The sequence below is a fragment of the Balaenoptera musculus genome, chromosome 9, assembly GCF_009873245.2.
Source record: "Balaenoptera musculus isolate JJ_BM4_2016_0621 chromosome 9, mBalMus1.pri.v3, whole genome shotgun sequence".
Taxonomy (NCBI): Eukaryota; Metazoa; Chordata; class Mammalia; order Artiodactyla; family Balaenopteridae; genus Balaenoptera; species Balaenoptera musculus.
The window spans coordinates 18,855,133-18,875,323 of record NC_045793.1 but is presented as its reverse complement, the minus strand read 5'-3'; the positions used below and the strand labels follow the sequence as shown (position 1 = coordinate 18,875,323).

Here is a 20,191-nt window from a genome sequence, read left to right as displayed (position 1 = left end):
AGTATCTCAGCTTCTTTTGCATTCACTGAGCATTCATTTCACTTTCTCCATTGCAAGTGTGCTCAGAACAGCAAGGTTGCAGACCCAAAAGACCCTCCATAGGAGAACAAAGAAGTTACTAATGAGAGGATTAAAAGAGCACATCCGTGCTTTGAAAGGCTGACCCGTACCATACCCCTCATTGTATTCCATCTTCTCTAGGAGATTGTAAGGTCTTTGAAGACAGACACCATGTCTTACACATCTTCATGTCTCTGAACTGCATAACATTACTTTCTGTGGTAAAGTCATTTTGTATTAGGAGTTGGAAGGCTTCACAGGGGGGCTGTCCAATAGAGCTTTCTGTGATGACAAAAATGTTCTCTGCATGGTCTTACATGGAAGCCACTAGACACATGTGGCCACAGAGCACTTGCAATGGGGCTGGTGAAGCGGAGGCACTGAATTTCTAATTTAATTTTAATTAATTTAAATTTAAACTGCCTCATGTGACAACTGACAACCATATTGGGCAGCACAGCCTGAGAATCTCAAAAAATATCTTTTCACTACAGCCCTAAACAGATGGCTATTTCACCTCTACCTGACTATTTCCAGTAATAGGGGTTCACATTTTCTCAGCAGCCCTACCCATTGTCGAATAGTTCCATTGGGGTCAGGATCCCACCCTGATGTGACATCAGAATTAACCTCTGTTATCAGGCATGCATTTAGAAAGCACATTTATGCATTCTTTAAGCATAGCTATGCATTTATTTTCTTACCTGGGTGTAAGAAATTTCTTACAGATTGGTGTAGAATTTCTGTCTGTGGTAGGATTCGCTCCCACGCCTTTTGATGCTTTTTCTCTTCCTTAGGAACCAAGAGAGCAGCAGTGACCACATGCCTTTTCTGATTTGATATGTTCTGTTCTGTGTCTTTCGGCCTAATTCTCCTGGAATTTGCCAAGGAAAAGAATTTCAAACTCTCGGAAAGGGTGCCAAAGGAATTGTGTTCCAAATTTTCACTTCTCTTGCTCTTCTAAGAAAACTTTTCAGGTTGGCTTAGAGATTGGCCTAAATATCAGTCCTGGTTTTCCACTGATTGGTCATGGTTAAGGAACTGATACCAAAGTCCTATTTGTCTCAGTCTCCTTTCTTTAAATAGAGGTGAATCTACTTTTCTTACTTGGGAGGGTCAGTGATAGCCATGGGGTTTTGAACAATTTAAAGTGTTCCAAATGGGTGGTAACACTTGCAGATGACACATAAAATCCCTAAGTGTGTGGTCTTCCCCAGTGTGGAAACCAGTGTAGACAAACACCATTCCTTCACAAATCTAACATGCCCAGTACCTGCTCCTCCTAAGGTGGAAGAGAGGCCACAAAGACATTGACTTTTGTAACATTAAGTCTTTCCGTTCTCCTGTTTGGCAAATGGAGAAATACAAATAGAGAAAAAGTAATGATAAAAGAAAAAGTAATGAAAAAGTAATGATAAAAGGGGAGGAAAGAAAAAACAAGCCATAACCTGTTAACCTGCTCTTAGTAGGGCATTGAGTTCTAGATTCCAATGATGAGAGAAAAGAAACAACTTGAGAAGGCAGAGCTCCTCAGGTTGATCCCATTCATTCTTTTTTTTTTTTTTTTTTTAATTTATTTCTTTATTTATTTTTGGCTGTGTTGGGTCTTCGTTTCTGTGCGAGGGCTTTCTCTAGTTGCGGCAAGCGGGGGCCACTCTTCATCACAGTGCGCAGGCCTCTCACTATCGCGGCCTCTCTTGTTGCGGAGCACAAGCTCCAGACGCGCAGGCTCAGTTATTGTGGCTCACGGGCCTAGTTGCTCCGCGGCACGTGGGATCCTCCCAGACCAGGGCTCGAACCCGTGTTCCCTGCATTGGCAGGCAGACTCTCAACCACTGCGCCACCAGGGAAGCCCCGATCCCATTCATTCTTATTTCTATGTTGCTGGTCTTGACACATGTGTCTCGGTGATTGCATTTTTTTTAAGTAGCACAGATTTTTGGAACAAAGTGGTGAAGGTTGAGCTAAAGTTAAGTCCAAATGGTACGTTAGAATCCATGTGTTTATTTGGTTTTTGATTCCCAAATGAACAATTTAGCTGAGAAAAGAGCAAAGCAGGTTGATAAATTGATTTTTTTTAAAAAAAAGACAAAAGTTCATTTTCTATAGTCAGAAAGAAAACACTGCCAGATTTACTGCCACTACTGCAAATGTGGGTTTATATAATTTTTGAGATTCATATATAGTCTATTACCAAGGTCTTTAATTAACTTTGTAAACACTGATCAGTCAGTAAAGTACAGAGATGAATCAGCTTGAGTTACATTTTCCACTCTCAGAATGGTAAAATCGAGAATAAAAATCCAACGGTTCAAATCAGCTGCAATTCCTGAGTGCTTGCTATGTCCCAAGAGTGAAAAGATTTTTTAAAAGACTGTATCTATTCATAAGATACAGAATCTTAAGAATGAAAGCATGTGGAAAGTAAAATATAGGTAACATATTTAAGTAGTAGTTAGAACAACTAATAAGCAGTGGCAAGGCAGTAGATTATTAATTACCAAAATGAATGATGGATATTCAATTAGTGAGATATCACTACCAAACTAGAGTCCTCAGGAAAGGCATGCAGGCAGTGAAATCTGAGCCAGAAATGCACAACTGAATAGAATATGGACGATGAAGAGGATAGGGGCTGTCACTCCAGATGGATGGAATGGTATGAATAAAGGAGCAGAGGTAGAAAATTATATGACACATTTGAGAGGTAATAAAATATTTTTATCTAGGGTGCCATGGGATGATCAGCTTGAAAGGAAGGTTAATGCTTTCTAAATCAGAAAATTAGAAGAGAATGCACAGAGGTATCCAAACATTCAAATGTGGAAAGAAGGAAACATGTACATGCCATGTGTGATGCATCCATCTTTGCTGGATTGGAGAGCAGATACAGAACCGTAGTATTACATGGAGTAGGATGAAACCTTGGACGTTATCTGTCCAACCATTTCATTTTACAGAGAAGAAAGGCTCAGAGAGGGTCATCCCATGTCTCCTAAGTCTGAGTCCAGGTCACTGTTTGTGGAGTGGGCAATTTAAGGATTGAGGTGAGTGAAGATAATTTGAAGAGCAGAGGTGGAGAATCTGCTGGCGTGTGTTATACCCAGAAATCACCCGGTACATACAGGATGAAGAGAGGCATCACTGAGTTGCAGTGATGGCCCACCTGAAGTTAACATAAACCTTTAGGATAGACAAAACATGGTCCCTGACTTTCTCCCACAAAGCCTTGAATCTCAAGAACAAAAACCAGAAAGCAAATGATGGGTGTGATCCAAGGTCGAAGATGGCTATGATTGGCCTGGGAGAAGTTTCAAAGAGCAAGAAAGTCTGAAATAAAAGTTCCTGGAAGGCAGGAACCTTTTCAGTCTTCTTCACCATTATATCTCTATTGCCTAGAAGAGAACCTGGCACATAGTAAATGCTCAGTAAATGCTCATCGAAAATTGATGGTATAAATGTTTTTGTGGGGCTTCATGGAAGTAGTTGGACCATGTAATTTTACAGTGGGTATACAATGATAACTAGTCAAACAGGGATCTAATAACAGTTATCAGTGTTGAAAGACTAGGGTTCCTTGCAATAACAGAGAAATTCTTATGCTGGAGATGAGGGCAAAGTGGATAAGAGGAGGAAAGTATAAAATGAAGAAGCACTAAAATTTCAAAGAAAAGTATGCAATGAAGCGGTCCAGATATGATCATCCTAGTTTAAGAATCTTACAAAGAAGTAACAATAAAATAACAGAAGTTTAATAAACATTTGCAAGGTTTAATTTAATTATCTCCCAGACATGATAATTCTCTGAACTAAACCAAATAGGTTTGAAATTGAAGAGGATTGAATAATTTTTTGGTTTTTTTTTTTGTTTTTTTAAAGAATCATAGGTCTGAGGGCTTTTTTTTTTATATATATATAACTATATTTTTCTTCCCTCTCTTTGTTTGCCAAGTGCTATTTAAATTTATTTATTTATTTTTATTTATGGCTGTGCTGGGTCTTCGTTTCTGTGTGAGGGCTTTCTCTAGTTGTGGCAAGCGGGGGCCACTCTTCATCGCAGTGCGCGGGCCTCTCACTATCGCGGCCTCTCTTGCTGCGGAGCACAGGCTCCAGACGCGCAGGCTCAGCAATTGTGGCTCACAGGCCGAGTTGCTCCGCGGCATGTGGGATCTTCCCAGACCAGGGCTCGAACCCGTGTCCCCTGCATTGGCAGGCAGATTCTCAACCACTGCGCCACCAGGGAAGCCCCCTGAATAATTTTTAAGATCACTTCTTACCTGAGTTTAAATGATCCAATGAATTAAGCTGGAGATCACTGACAGTAGTCTTAGAATTTCTCAGTAGGAGGTGGGGGAGGGAGGCACCCTTACCTACTTCCTGAAAGGGAAAACAATTCCTAGAGGGAAATAGTGGGTTAGTTCAAGAATATTATTGTGGTTAAGAGCACACACTTTGAAATTCTTTAAAATGGGGATTATAATAGCTACCTCACAGGTTTATTATGTAGATAAAATAAGAACACATATTTTTAAATGGCCCAGCAGAGCTACCAAGCCACAAAATGACACGGAGGAAACTTAAATGCATATTGCTAAGTGAAAGAAACCAGTCTGAAAAGACTACATGCTCTATGATTCCAACTACACAACATTCTGGAAAAAGCAGAGCTATAGAAACCGTTTTAAAAAGGGCAATGGTTGCCAAGGGCTGGAGTGGGGGAGGGAGGGAAGGGTGCCTAGAAGGAGAACAGGGACTGTTCAGGGCAGTGAAACGATTCTGTCTGATACCGTAACGGTGGATACGTGACATTTTGCATTTAGCAAAACCCATAGAAGGTACAATACAAAGTGTGAAACTTAATGTGATCCATGGACTTTAATTAATAATAATGTATTGATATTGGTTCATTAATTGTAACAAATGTACCACTGCAAGATTTTAATAATAGGCTGTATTAGTTTGCCAGGGCTGCTGTAACAAAGTACCACAAACTGGGTGGCTTAGAACAGAAACTTATTATCTCACAGTTCCAGAGGCTAGAAATCAAAGTGTCAGCACGGTCCCTCTGAAGACCCCAGGGAAGGGTCTGTTCAACAACTCTTCCCCCAGCTTCTGGTAGCCTCGGGTGTTCCTGGCTCTCCATATTCTCATGGCATTCTCCCTGTGTTTCCACATTATCTTCCCTTTGTGTATATCTGTTTCTATGTCCAAATTTCCCCTTTTTATAAGGGCACCAGTCACACAGGATTAGGGCTATCCTAATAACCTCATCTTAACTTGACCACATTGCAAAGACCCTATTTCTAAATAAGGTAACATTCTGAGGTGCTGGTGGTTAGGACTTCAACATATCTTTTGGTGGGGAATACACAGTTGAATGCAAACACAGAAAAAACTGGGCGAGGGTAAAGGAGAGGGAATATATGGGTACTCTGTACTTTCTGTTCAATATTTCCTTGAACTTAAAACTAAGAAATAAACCCCATTAATTTTTTTAAAATGGCTTAAAAAAAATGCCTCAGCACATAGCACATATTCAGTTAATGTTGGTTACTTCTGGAAGTTGCATTAACTTATTCAGGGTCCCTGACAGAATAGATTTTATTCTTGATGCATTCCAAGACCAATATTGGCACTGCCCTGAAATCCCAAGGACTTTCTCCAACCCATTCACCATTCAGTTTATGATGATCTGAAGATAGATAGAGGTTAGCTTTCTCTACAAATTTCCCCCGCCAATAACAGAGTACTGGCCTGCATGCCACCACTTCCTGCCTCGACTGTATTTACACCTGTGTGCATGTGCATGCCCACACACACATGCACACACACACATGCACACACATACACAGACACACACACACCCACACATGCACACACATACACAGACACACACCCACCCACACATGCACACCCCCATACACATCTAAGAGGGCTTCTTACCTGCCACCAACCCTGTCCCAAACAAAAGCAGAAACAGTAGGTCTCCTTATAAAGTTGTCACAGAAAATAACTCTAGTGAGGGCCACATGCCCATAAAGGAAAAAGAAAAAAGCTTTGCAAATGTAAAACATAGTAATAGTTAGAATTCTTGATTGAAAGATGCACATCAGAAATTAAACTCAATTTTTTTTAAGAATCCTAGATTGGATTTAATAAATAGACTTTAATTCCCGATAGAGGGAGGGAAATGGAGAAGGAAAAAAAAAAGTATCAGAGAATGAGACAAATAAAAAGGGAAATGACAGAAGAAATATTGATAAATATCTCCCCCTCCCCCCAAAAGAAGTTGAGAGGGAAAAGTAGCAAGAAGAATAGGGAAGGGAGGAAGCTTCAGGGTGTCCTGGCGTGGAGGTGAGACCCAGGAGGCCCACTCACGGCACCATTCAGCTGGGCCACGGGCTTGGTGGTGTCATTACCCAAAGGAGGGGCAGCGTGTTAAGTGATTTGAAATCTCTAAGATTGACATATTACTTAATTGCAGTAACATAGGTATGCCCTGTTTCAAGAAAAGCTGGTATTTGAGAACCCATATTGAAAAGACAGGTATATCAGAAGGTAATTGTTCAACTGCCTTTGTAAAGCGCCTCTCTTCCTTTGACAAAAGGAGTCACATCAGGGTTCTTTCAATAGCGTGACTACAATCACCCCAGCACAAAAATTTAGATTTTCATACAACTCTTCAAGAACCCATCTGTCACATTCATTGATACATACATCCCTTTGCCTGCGTTTCTCTTTCAGGCTACTCTGCCCACTTGTGACACTCATGAGCTTTACTGTTTACAGAAGCTCTCTGCCTTGACATTTCATCACTTGGTTGATGGAGAGCTTGTTTCCTATCCAATGTTACTGGAAGGAATTCAGCATTGACTGGGGGTCGGGGAGGAAATGAGAGATTACTAGCTGAGGCCATGGAAGCTGCTGCTCCCAAAAGAGGGGGGAAAATCACTTACAATTCTCCCCAGACATGGCTCGCCTTACTTAGGAACAGTGCCAGGGAGGTGCAGAGAAGCTCTGTGATAGAAGGGTGTGAGGATTAAGGAAGACCTCTGCTCCATCCTAGTGTGAGACCAACAGAGAGCCATTTTCACAAGCACACACATCTTCCCACTCACAGACACAACACCCCCCCCCCCAACAGAGAGTCATCCCGCACCACACGGCACACAGATGTGCTTTCTCTTCTCCCTCAGGTGCACCCGCCACATGTCCACCAAGCAGAACCCAGAAAGGCATCGTCTGTGTAGATGCTTCATATAGCGCTCACTCCCTCTCTCTCCCCGTCAGTGCCTCACATACACACTCAGCAGCATTCCATGAGTAAATAACTGGTTAGGTAGAGTTTCTTTATGGTTGAGGAAAAAAACACCCGAGTAAGTAATAAAAGGTGAGGAGCAGGAGGAGGGAACGGGTAGGGGGAAAGAATTTGCGTGGGTAGAGAGCCAGTGAGCATGGCCGGCCAGAGTGACCACACGATGTTACTCAGCTTCACTTCCCCTGAGTGCTCCAAGATGCTGCTGGGCTCTGCCAGCCGTGTGCATCTTCGGCCTGCTTGGCGATATTTGTTTCACTGCTCATTGGCACCTGCACCAGAGGTATAGGCTGAGAAACTCAGCTGCCACTGCTACCAAGCAGCCAGCATGACTCCTCGGCTTAATGAGGTTGGAGCGAGACCCAGAGGCTTAGAGGCTACTCTTCAGGCTACTTGGATAAATTAAGAAAAGTGAAATTGTTTGCTTATAGACAGACCTCTTTCTCCTATTTCTGTTTGCTGTTGCTATAGTTATTCCAGAAGTGGTTTATATACAACAAAAGACTTTACTGAAGAAAGGAACGAGAAGCCTTTGCTCTCACTGCACCCAGCATTCAAGTCAGCGAGGTTTGGTCCCACTGCCCCCAGGGCTGTCCTCATGCACCCTGCACTGCGCCCAGAACAGGAACCCACCCCAGGGAGACCAACAGCCTCTCAGGAGACCCTCAAATCACTTTTTTTTTTTCATTCTGATAGCTATGGAGAGATCAGACTGGAAAATAGAAAGAAATTTTTTCATGGTTGATGGAATAATTTTTAAAAAAGGAAAACTGATTCTTTCCTTCATAACTAACAAAGTACTTGGAAAGTACTCTTTCTAAGAGTAAGATAGAAAAACACTGTAAAGTAAAAAAACCCCAAATAAACACCCAAATTTGAATTTGTAAAGGATTTATAAGCAGTATAAATAATACCCCAGGGAATAAGAAGTTGGGGCGGGGGGGAACATTCAAACGTTGTATAATTCTGTTTTGGTTGGCTGAGATTTTATTTTTGTTTTTGTGGGTTTTTTAAGGGGAAAAATGCTTGAAAAATAAAAGAATCTGACAATTTAAGAAGGTTTCTTAACTAGGCTTCAGAGTCTTAAGTTTTGCTTTTCACTCCCTCACACAAAGATGCCATTAGGGGATGGCTTCAGGTTTTGCACGTCTCCCTATTTTCTTACGCAGGGCAAATGGCTCGTCTCATGTGCACAGAAAGGGCTGGAAAATATTTTTTGTGATCTGAGTGCAGCAGAGAGTCTAGGATTCCAGAGGAAGTGGAGGCCTCCCGCTCCACACAGGAAACAATCTTCAAGCAGGCCTTAAATGCCAGATTCCAGGCCGAGTTTAACTAACCACTGACAGCTCTGTAAACAAAGCAAGGACAAAAAGAGCCCGCTTCCCCTTTTCTGGTAGTCATTTTGGGTTTGGGGGCTGCAGGGGAATTCTGGAATACTTGACTCCATGGCACAGAAACGCAGGAAAAGCGGAATCCTCAGTTGAAGAGCTGGAAAGGGAAGATCTTTCTGGGATTAAAACTATCACGGAGGAGGTAGGAAAGGATAAAATGGTTGGGTTACAAAGAGCTGCTACTTTTGAGCTCTGAAAACAGTTTGATCATATGTAACTGCTTTTAAAAATGCTGCTGCATTATGTTTATTCGTGGTATTATTGCTGTGGTATTTATTATCATTCTGATATTAATATTCTTTTAGGATATGCAGATTATGCCTGGATACTTATATTATTTCTTTCTTTTACTTTTACTTTTCTCTTAGTTCCTACAAATTCCTTTTCTTGCCACTTTTCTTTTTTTTTTTTTTCACTTTTTCTCCTTTCCTCTTTCTTTGTTCACTTTTTTATACCTTTGGTCTGTAGTTCAGCAGGTTACAAGGAACAAAACCATTCAGTAGCTCTCAAGTGATCCCAGCAATATTTCAAGTCTTCAAACCTCTCTGTCTCCCCCTTTTTTTTTTAAACTGTGATCCTGGAATTTTACTTATTTGTCGCTGATAGTTACATGAATGAGACTGAATTTAACACATAAAGGACAAGGCTTGGCTTGGGAGGCAGAAATTGATCCCTGGCTACCTCACTCATCTTCTAAGGTGTTTTTCTTAAGAGTAAAGAAAAAGGGGATGAAAAAATGGTGAGGGAACGACTATGGGAAATAATCCTCCAACTCATCTATGATATTGATTCTGCTTCTTCCCCTTCAGATCCAGACATTATCTGGTCTCCCTAAATCTGAACCCATACCATGGATGATTTTGAACGTCGCAGAGAACTTAGGAGGCAAAAGCGGGAAGAGATGCGTCTGGAAGCAGAAAGGTAAGGATCTGGGTTCAAAGGTATCTCTATTCTGTTATCCACAATATTGGTTTCAGGCCTCAAAGATCATCAGCCTCAAGGGCCAAATGTATTGCACACTGAACTGTTTGCAAAAGCAGTTATAGAAAATGTTCCTAACTGTTAAGACTCTAAATTCTGCACAAACAAACATCAAGAAAAAGAGAGATTGGAGAAGAATCAAATAGTTGCACTGAATCATTGTCTTTCATATTAGAATTTTTAAATGACAAAAGCAATGTATGGATAAAAGTTTTAAAAGCACTTGCAATATTGAAATGACAGAAAAATGACAAATATTGGATGTTGAAACCATTCTGGAAATGGAAGTCTTCACTCTAAAAGAATAAAGGCAATAAGACCCAGATGGATCTTATGACAAATTTCTATTCTTGTTAGAAAAGCCGCCAAATCCAGTAACTCACATACTATGGGTTAATAGCCGGTAGAGTGTGGTGCTGTGGAGCTGCTGAGTCTAGTTGGAAGCTGCTATACTGCGTGGGGCCTCTGCTGTGGTGGCTTACAAGGGCAGGTTGGGGAAATAAAGCAGTAACGTGTGGGGCAAGGGGTATAAATGCATATTTTAAAACTTTAGGCCTCAGAGCAAAAGACAGTGGCATTTAATGTGACTTAACTCAGATGTTCTTTTGAGAAAGCAGAGTAGGCATTCACAGGAAGAAAAATGTTAAACAATGATCTTAAAAGCAAATCAATTTTGCCTCAGTAATTCCAGTGCACAAGTGAAAAGATAGTAGTAAGATGACCCCTTAGTGATCCTGTAGCAGAAAACTAGAAACTTACACTTACAACAAAAAAATATATTTTTTTTAATTTTTAAAAAAATTTATTTATTTTATTTATCTATTTTTGGCTGCGTTGGGTCTTCGTTGCTGTGCGTGGGCTTTCTCTAGTTGCGGCGAGCGGGGGCTACTCTTCGTTGCGGTGTGCGGGCTTCTCATTGCAGTGGCTTCTCTTGTGGTGGAGCATGGGCTCTAGGCACGGGCTTCAGTAGTTGCGGCACACGGGCTCAGTCGTTGTGGCGCATGGGCTTAGCTGCTCCACGGCATGTGGGATCTTCCCGGTCGAGGGCTCGAAGCCGTATCCCCTGCATTGGCAGGCGGATTCTTAACCACTAAGCCACCAGGGAAACCCAACAAAAAGTATTTGAAGCATAGGATCTACCTATTTGTATGGAGAATTCAAAAGAAGAAGGTAAAATTACTGCCTTTGATTAACTTGGTCAGAGTAGGCTGCTATATGGCACATGGTACCATGAACGGTACCTGGGCTCTGTAGGTTCAAATCCCAACTGTCACTTATGAGCTGTGTGGCCATGCACAAGTGACTTCTCACTACGCCACAGCTGCCTTATTTGTAAATAGGCATAATATCTATGTAGCTTCTGTGGTTGTTGTGAAGATTATTGAACTACATAAATGGCCTGGCCTAGTACCTGACACATAAATGGTACGCTACTATTTTTTTAACCATTATCATTAGCTAAACAAGTAAGAAACAACAGAGCAATATAGTCAGAACTAAAAATTAATACCAAGAAAAGAAAAGGCAGTTATCATCCTGTGATGAAACCAGTCAGGAAAAGCTCCCTGGAAGTGGAGGGCCATGGAGGGAGTAACAATGGTGATGACAAAGAGTAAAAGGGGAGCCATGTAGAGGAGGGAGTAACATCTGCAAAACTCAAGAGGTGGAAATAAGAATCCCGGTGCAAGAAACTGTTAAGTGCTTAAGGAAGAATGAGTTGGACTCGTACATCTTGGGTGTTTCTATTTCATATAAAAGGCGACAGACAGAGACTTAGTGGGGGACCTATGCGTACTGGGGAACGTTATCTACAGTGGGCTAGAGTGTGGGCGTACTGGAAGAGTTAGTATTGAACACACGGTGATGAGGACTGAATCAGGGCAGCAAATATGGAAATGAAGATCAAATATGAGCGTCTTTAGAGGGAGAATTAGCAAATCTTTCAGGAGATGGAGAAACTCAGACTCTCCCACAGAATGTAAGTCTGAGGAGCTGGAAAGGGAAACTGTGAAGTATTCCATTCTTGGGTGGGCATGGGGAGAGTGTTCAATTTCAGGTAGAAACCACATCCAATTGGAGATTTCCTCCAGGCATTGGGAGATAGAAATTGTCAATCTTTGTTCAAAAGGGGAGAAAAATTATTATTAGAGAAGTCAGTTTGGGCACACTCAGTGTGGCAGTGGTAGCACAAAAGCAGAAAATGGATGGTAGTGATAGTGACATGAAAGCAAGTGGAGAGAGAGAGAGTGAGAGGTCATAAAGACATAATGGAAACCGTCAAAGGAGACAAAAACTCAGGGAGTCGGGAGAACCCAGGAGAGTATGGGGCACCCATTGCTGAGCGTACATTGAAGCCTTGTAGGTGGTGTCCAGGCCCACTGGAGCATACCTCTTATCCTTTCCAATGATGTGTTACGTGACCTCAGTTTCTCCTGAAAATCTATAAAATACTGTTCCCAACAAATGTTTATTCAGCATCAGCGCTGTGCTAGGAACAGTGACAAAAAATGGGGAAATATAAATCGACATAGTTTCTGTCTTTATGTCCCTCATGGTGTGCTAGAAAACCAAAGTACAGCAGGATCAGAGAACAGACCAGGCCAGAGTGTAGGGGCAGGCCTAACAGAATTGGGGCTTGGGGGACTCAGGAATAGGGACAGGAAATTGGGCATCAGGCTAGATCAGTATCTTCAGCTTCTTTGTTTGCTATGTGAATTGGGAAACAGGGACTCAACGTGAGAGGAATAATAGAACTAACTTACTGTGGTTATACCCATACTGTAATTACAGGGAATAAACTAGGTTCTTTTAGAACCAGGATTTTGCCTAAGAATTTTCCACACATCTACATGGTTCATTCCTTCCAGTTTTTTGTTTTGTTTGGAAGGATATGTCTCTCTTTAAAGTCAATCTCAAAAAAAAAATGTACCCAGTGAAGCTTAGTTAGGTACCCTTAATAACCTAAAATAAATTCACACAAATTTATAATACACTTGTTTAACTTACATTTCTGTCTGTATTAATTCTTTGGGGATATTGTATTTCATTTGATTCCTTTTCTTTCTTTTTTTTTTTAAGAGAAATACTTAAGTACTTCCTTATATTTTGTACTAAGTTTACCTTTTCATGTTTCAAGGTGAACACTTTAGTTCTGTTATTCTGGAATTTGTTAAGCAAGTCCATGTTCACCCTTTAGGATTTTGTAAAATCTGATCATTTATGGGAATAGTGAAGGTCAGGCTTTATGGTCCAGCCAACTTTGTTGGGAAATTTCAGGGTGTGTACAGGAAGCAGATATCCAGAACTGGAAATTAAGCACCATCTAAAATCGTGGCTTTGATCTGAAGATAAAGGGCATATAAGACCCTGGGCAAGTCCCTCTTCCTTTAGCTTTAGAACTTGGCTTCTTCATCTGTGACAGGAGTGGGGGATTGGTGATAATTTTTATTTTCCTTTTGCTTTTAGTATTGTCTAATTTTTTATAATGATCATGTATTACTTTATTTAAAAACAAATAAAACAATAAGGCAGATTTCCATTTTGAAAAATGAGATTCTATGGCTTTATGCATAATACCTGGGGCAAAAACAGACTCTCCTTTGGATTTATGCAACTAAAAGAAAAAACTCAGCCTTGATCTGGAGTGGCCCCAAAGCTCAGAGCTGCAGGCTCATTCATTCAGTCATTCATTCAACAAAATTTTATTGGGCTCCTACTCTGCTTCAAACTTTATTTTGGGGCACCAAGGACAGAGAAGCAGAATGACAGAATTGGGAAAAGTGTGCTTCATGCTTTTCAACCTGTATAAAAGCAACTACACTGTATCAAGCAACTACACTTTTACATCCTTAAATGTAATATGTACTCTGATATTCACTGATAATTTTTAAAGATGACTTATGCCCTTTGTATGTTGTACCCCTGCAGAGAGCATGGGGGAAATGGTAACACAGAGAAGAGGCTGTTGACTTGTCCACTTCTTACCCACAAAGCCTTTCCAAATAAAAATACCCTGTTATTTTAATTCGCTGTTATTGAGTTTGACGAGCAGGTGCTGTTCTACTTTGCAATGATAAATAATTTAAAACCAGTACTCTCACCAGATGTTATGACCACAAATTAAAGTAAACCAGATTCTTACGCATTTTATTCCTCAGAAATAGAGCTTTTAAAAAGATATTGAAAAAGCTAACTGTACATTTTGGGCCATGCTGGCTTTCCTGGGTTTGGGACTGGCAATCATTCACTGCATCACAGCTGCCTTGAGACTCTTGTGCACACACCTCATTCTAAGGGTTTGCAGTCCAGTCCATTTCAAATCATCTAGCCTGCCGTAACCTAGACTGGGAACCTAGTTAAATCAAAAATATACTTCCCTTCTTTGTCCTGCTCCTTATCCTATGCATCTTTTATTCCGTCATCCAAAAAATGTATTGAATAGGTACAAGATAGTAAACTGAACCATAGGGATGAGTTCTCACCAGTCCAGGCAGTGTCCCAATAGTCACGAAGCTTATATCATAGATGAATTAGTAACTTTAGAGCCAAGTTGACAAAAAGGGGAAGAAAAAAATTTCAGCAGGCAGAATGGATGGAGCAGGTAATCAGTGAAAATCCTAAATGCTTTGTTTCTAGGCAAAAGATACTATTTGTACACATCTCAAATTAAACCGTATTTCTGAATCAATTACTTATTTGAACAAACAAATAATTTGTTTTGCTGTCTATTATTCTTCACCTATCTCATGGGAATACAAAATGAATGGGTATATTCAGCTTCCCTTTCTGTTTCTTTTATTTCAATCCCTTTCTACCTTTGTCTCTGTATTTCTTAGTGCATCTTAATGTGTTTTCCCCTGGTCCATGTGCATCTTCATCAACACTTGATCCACTTGTTTCCATTCCAATCTCCTCCTAATCATCTACCCTGGATTATGCATGCATGTCCTTTTATATCATCGGGGAATACAGCATTTTCAAAGGGGGAAATGTAGTGGAAAGGGATGCATTTTCAAAGAGGTAAAATTCAGCTCTCTTCCTTTTCAACAAGTACCCCAAAAATGCTTTCTTTCTACACTTCTCAGAGGATACAGGAACCTTAGGAAGGTGACCTTAGGAAGGTGAGAAGCAGGAATTTGCTGTTGAGTGAAGAGTTTTGAGGACGTGATTGGTAACAAGGTCTGAGGGAGGATCACACTGTCTCAGCAAGAAGAATTCACACCAATTCAAATTGAGCTCTTCTATTATATTTGGCCCAAAGGATTTTGAGCTTTGGTGTATCTGCTGAGAAACCTGCAGTGATGGTTTATCCATGAAGAGATCTTCAGTGAGACATACTTTTCCCCACGTTGGGCTTGTTTTCACGAGCAGCTCTCTCACTTTTCAAGATGTGAACTCATTGCATTCCCAGCTCCTGCTTTCCACACCCAAATGTAAGTTCCTCTTTCTGATCAGAAGAAAGGACCCCATTGTACAGTTGTTATCAGATTCGGAGGCTCATAGACATAAATAAAGGGAATGAAAGCACTCTTGCTGTTGTCATCGTTCATACATTTTTATGGGCCTCTGAAATATACTGATGATTAGACATTTGAAAGTAAATATTTTTACTTCACTAAAAAAGCAAACAATTTTTTAAAGTCCTCTGAGTCTAAGTAGTTGCCTCCCAGGAGTCTATCACTGAAACTTTTTACATGATTTAACAGCATGGCCAATCAACGATTACGCAAAAACACTTTTGTTTAAAATGCTTAGCATTGTGACCTTGAAATTTCAAATCAAAATCTTTACAAATGCAGTTTTTTGTTACTCTGTAATCAGAAAATTATTTTCCATTCGGAAGTTAAATAAAATATTCCTTGGAAACAGTCGAAATTATTAGAGGAGCTAAATTTGCTCAAAACTTCCCTTTAGGTCTCTCAGAAAATTCATCACTCCAGGGGGCAAAAAAAAATGTTAGGATTTGTATCTACATTTCTACTTTTAAGTTAAAAGATTTTTTTCAAGTAATTCATTTGAAAGAGACTTAAAAATATTGCTGTAAGGGTTTTATGTTTATTTGATATTGTTTAGGGTCAGCCTAACTTGAACGGAGGGGCACTGAGAAAATGAGTTAGATAATTTCCACCTAAGGGATTTTTAATTATTTATTTGTGTCCAGCCACATGAAGAATCAATATATATATACATATTCATATGCTCCCTCTCTTGTTCTCTCTCTCACTCACTCTAAATAGACATTATTTATTACCTCTGTCAATTTATAAACGGTCAAATTATAAACAGTGAAAATGGCATATTTGGACCAATTTCCACTTACCTAACAATTCCTCTGGTCCTAAAAGTATCCCACTTTATGATGATCAGTAGAACATCAAGAGTCCAGGATCTACCCAATGTGACACTTGTTCAATAAAAATTAAAAATCTAGATTCTTAAGGACCTCACATGCTGACCCATAACTTCATTCTTAGCTGGAAAAAATGTGGCATATATATGAGTCAATACACTTATAGTTTAAAATAGTGCTGAAATTTTTTTTACAGTCTGTATATGTGACTCATAATTTACCAGTCTTCGCTCACCTGGGGAGAGGTAGGACAATGTTGTAGTTAAGTATGTGGGTGATGAAGCGTGACAGACCTGAGTTCGAATCCTGACTTTGACAACTACCAGTTGGGTAACCTCATTACAAATTACTTAAACATCTTGTGCTTCAATTTCTTTATGTATAAAAATGGGGATAATTATTCTACCTCACAGAATCATTGTAAAAATTAAGCTAACTAATTGATGTAGGGAAATTAACACAACTACAGGCACACAGTATATACTCAGTAAATGTTAGATGTTATTATTAAAATCATATTAATGTTTCGGCAGGCCTTTGGTACAAAATAATATTTTACTGAATTTGAATTTTCATTCATCTGTCAGCTCAGTCATTACGATTTGTTGCATCCTTTCTGCAAAGCTTCTTTCCTATACTGATCTGAATATTTGCTAAGATGTTTCTATTAAAGTTGGGAAAGAAATAAAACTTGTAGTCACAAATAAGTCTACCACACAAATATAATTGCTATATGAGGATTTTAAAATCACATACTGTAGCTATGAAGTTAATTTTCTAATTCATTAATTATATGTCTTTATTTTAAATATAGCATATAAAACATAGCTTAGAATTTTACCTGAAAAGTTCAATTCAGCAAAAATAGTTCTCAAGTAGAAAAAAGTTTCAGCCAAATTTTTCATCCAGTGTTAGACAGGAAAAAGAACCATCATTTGTTTAGCATCAGCCAAGTGCCAGGCTAGGTGATGCACTTTATATACCTTATGTCATTTAATTATCAGAACAACCCTATGACCTTATCTTAGTCTGTTCATGCTGTTATAACAGAATACCATAGATTGGGTGGCTTATAAACAATAGAAATTTATTCCTCACAGTTCTGGAGGCTGAAAAGTCCAAGATCAAGGCACCAGCAGATTCAGTATCTGGTGAGGGTCCACTTCCTGGTTCATAGACAGCTGTCTTCTTGCAGTGTCCTCATATGGCGGAAACGGTGAGGGAGCTCTCTGGATCTGTTTTAAAAAGGGCACTTATCCCATTCATGAGGGTTCCACCTTCATGACCTAATTACCTCCCAGTGTCCTCAACTCTAAATACCATGACATTGGGGATTAGGTTTCAACATACGAATTTAATGGGGGGAGGACCCGTTCAGTCTATAGCAGACCTGGATATTATCATCCCTATTTTGTAGTTGAGGAAACTGTAGGTCTGAAAGGTTAAGTTACATGTCCAACTTCATACAGCTGTGGAGTACAGTCTGGTTCTGCCTGCCCCAAATCTCAAAACCTTTTCACTGTAACAAATTGATCAATATAATTTTTTTTTTTAATTTTGCAGGGCACTTTTTTTTTTTTTTAATAAATTTTTTAAATTTTATTTATTTATTTATTTATGGCTGTGTTGGGTCTTCGTTTCTGTGTGAGGGCTTTCTCTAGTTGTGGCAAGCGGGGGCCACTCTTCATCGCTGTGCACGGGCCTCTCACTATCGCGGCCTCTCTTTTTGCGGAGCACAGGCTCCAGACGCGCAGGCTCAGTAGTTGTGGCTCACGGGCCTAGTTGCTCCACGGCATGTGGGATCTTCCCAGACCAGGGCTCGAACCCATGTCCCCTGCATTGGCAGGCAGATTCTCAACCACTGCACCACCAGGGAAGCCCCGATCAATATAATTTTTCATGTTTCAACTGGTTGTCTTGGCTGAAGGTCCATTGTCTCTACAATGCCAAAATAACTCCCTAAGATGGGGAGAAATCATTCAAAGCAGTTATGTGGCAACAGACAAAATGAGGCTATTGGGCTTAATTGAACTGTTCTTTATGCTTATTCAGGTAAATTGCTTACATATGTAGACAAAGTCATTGCTTTGTTTGCCTTCAAAAAATCTCCCATGTTATTCCCATTTCACAGGAAAATAGAAACAGAGAAGATCAAGTTTTCTCCCTCAAGCCAAAGGAGGCTGTTGGCATAACTCTTCTTGACTTTTCTCTGGATTTTTTTCAATAAGATTGTATTCACCATTAGAACAGGGACTTAGTCACATCATCACTCATGAAATCATAAGGCTGTCACTAACCTTATGGATACTCTGCTGTAGTGGAATGTTACTTTTCCATTTTTGGACCACACACTACTTTGAGCCTCTGATGAAAGCTATAGATGCTCCTCCAAGAAAAATGTACATATGCACCCACAAAACTTGTCACTTCCTTTCAGTGGCGTCATGGACCTCCATCCACAGACCTCCACAGGGCCCATGAACACTGGGCCAAGAATCCCTGATCTACTGAATTTTAAAAGTTCATTTTACATATGAAGAGACTTAAGTCTAGGGATGCCGACCTCCTCAAGATCACCCTGCTAAGCTGAGGCAGAGCCTGCTGGCACAGTGTAGACCCCTGAATAAATGGAGTTGTCTATAGAAAATGCCATGGCTATTGATGAGGAAAGTAGAGCATGTTTTTGGGAAAATAGTGTATACTGCACTGTATTGCATGCAGGGTGTTTTTTGTTTAAAAAACATTTTATGGATAATATTACGAAATAAAAGGAGACTTGGTCAGATTACTTCATGGTGAGTAAGATGAAAAGCAAAAAAAGATAAGTAGCTATACAGAATGAAAACCGTTAATTGTTAGGAACTAGGAATCGAACTTTGCCGTCTTAGTCAAGAAGGAAAAGAAAACTGTGGTGATTTTCCAAAGAGAACCCCATTTGCCATCAATTTTGGAAGTCTTTTATTTGGCATATGTTGTCTAGGCAACATTTCTTTACACCAACCTTAATTATGATACTAAGTTACTATGTAGGATTTCTCCATCCTTACCAGTTTCATTTTAGCAATTCAGACTCATCAAAGGAGTTTCTTCTCTAAATATGAGAGAGATAGGAACTGATACGATTCCTTAAAGAGGATTTCATGTTTCATCTTTATAACTACTATCTTTTGGGAGAATGGGGAAGATTGGAGTGGGACACAGACATGATGATATCTCCCAGAAAGCAGAATCACGCAGACTTGGGTATGATTCCTGGCTGGGTTAGCAAGGATAACTCTACTTAGCCTCACTGAGCCCATTTCCTCATCAGGAAAATGGCCTCATAAGGTTCATATAGATTACAAAGCACTAGGTAGATAGATGACTGATGATAGATAGATAGATAGATGGATAGATAGATAGACAGATAGATGATAGATAGAATATATATATGATATATATGGTATGTATATATGACTAGTGCACGGTGAATGTTCCCTGTCGTTGCTACTTTTCGGCTGGCTGGAGGACATGGTAAGGAGGGAGCTATCAGGAAAGCCCTCTCCAGAGTCATCTCCCAAGAAACTCGGCACCTCTCCAGCTGCCTTCTGGGGTTTCTGAATCACTGAGCATGTGCACGGTCCCCACGTCTTCAGACAGTATGGTGTTCAGTCTCCACTCTGTTTCAAATCTGTTTTAGCCATCACCTTGAAAGTGATGGGAGAATTATGGCTATGAAGTATCCATCCTGAAAAGAAAATCTACCTCCTTATTTTAAAGAGTCTTTTTTTTTTTTATCTTCCATACTGGTTTGAAATCAAGATAAAGATATAGGGTAGTCTGGTATCTAACATATCAAGGTTTTGATCTCAATAATTTATGTATCTAATATTCAATTAATCATATATTCTAAATAGTTTTTTTTTGCCTTGTGGAATTACAGGGTTTTTTTCATATTACATAATTATGGTTTCAACACAAATAAAGAAGTAACCTAAAGCCTCTCAACAGCATACATAAAGACTGTACTTATAAAGAAAGTTATATGCCTAAATTTTACAGAATAACTTCTAATCATTTTATCCTAAATTAGTGATTTTATTCATTTTAATTATG

At 39.8% G+C, this 20,191-nt stretch overlaps 1 protein-coding gene across 16 annotated transcripts in view; it reads left to right on the top strand.

Moving 5' to 3' along the window:
* CALD1 (caldesmon 1) overlaps nt 1-20,191 on the top strand; it is a 179,465-nt gene that overhangs the window by 76,449 nt on the left and 82,825 nt on the right. For 15 of the 16 annotated variants that reach the window (XM_036864046.1, XM_036864045.1, XM_036864043.1 and 12 more), the window contains one exon: nt 9,576-9,687. In XM_036864046.1, coding sequence (XP_036719941.1) covers nt 9,617-9,687 — 71 coding nt within the window. In that variant the 5' untranslated portion in view covers nt 9,576-9,616. Of the gene's footprint in view, nt 1-8,719; nt 8,909-9,575; nt 9,688-20,191 lie in introns of those variants that run through there. The other variant, XM_036864048.1, reaches the window with a different exon arrangement.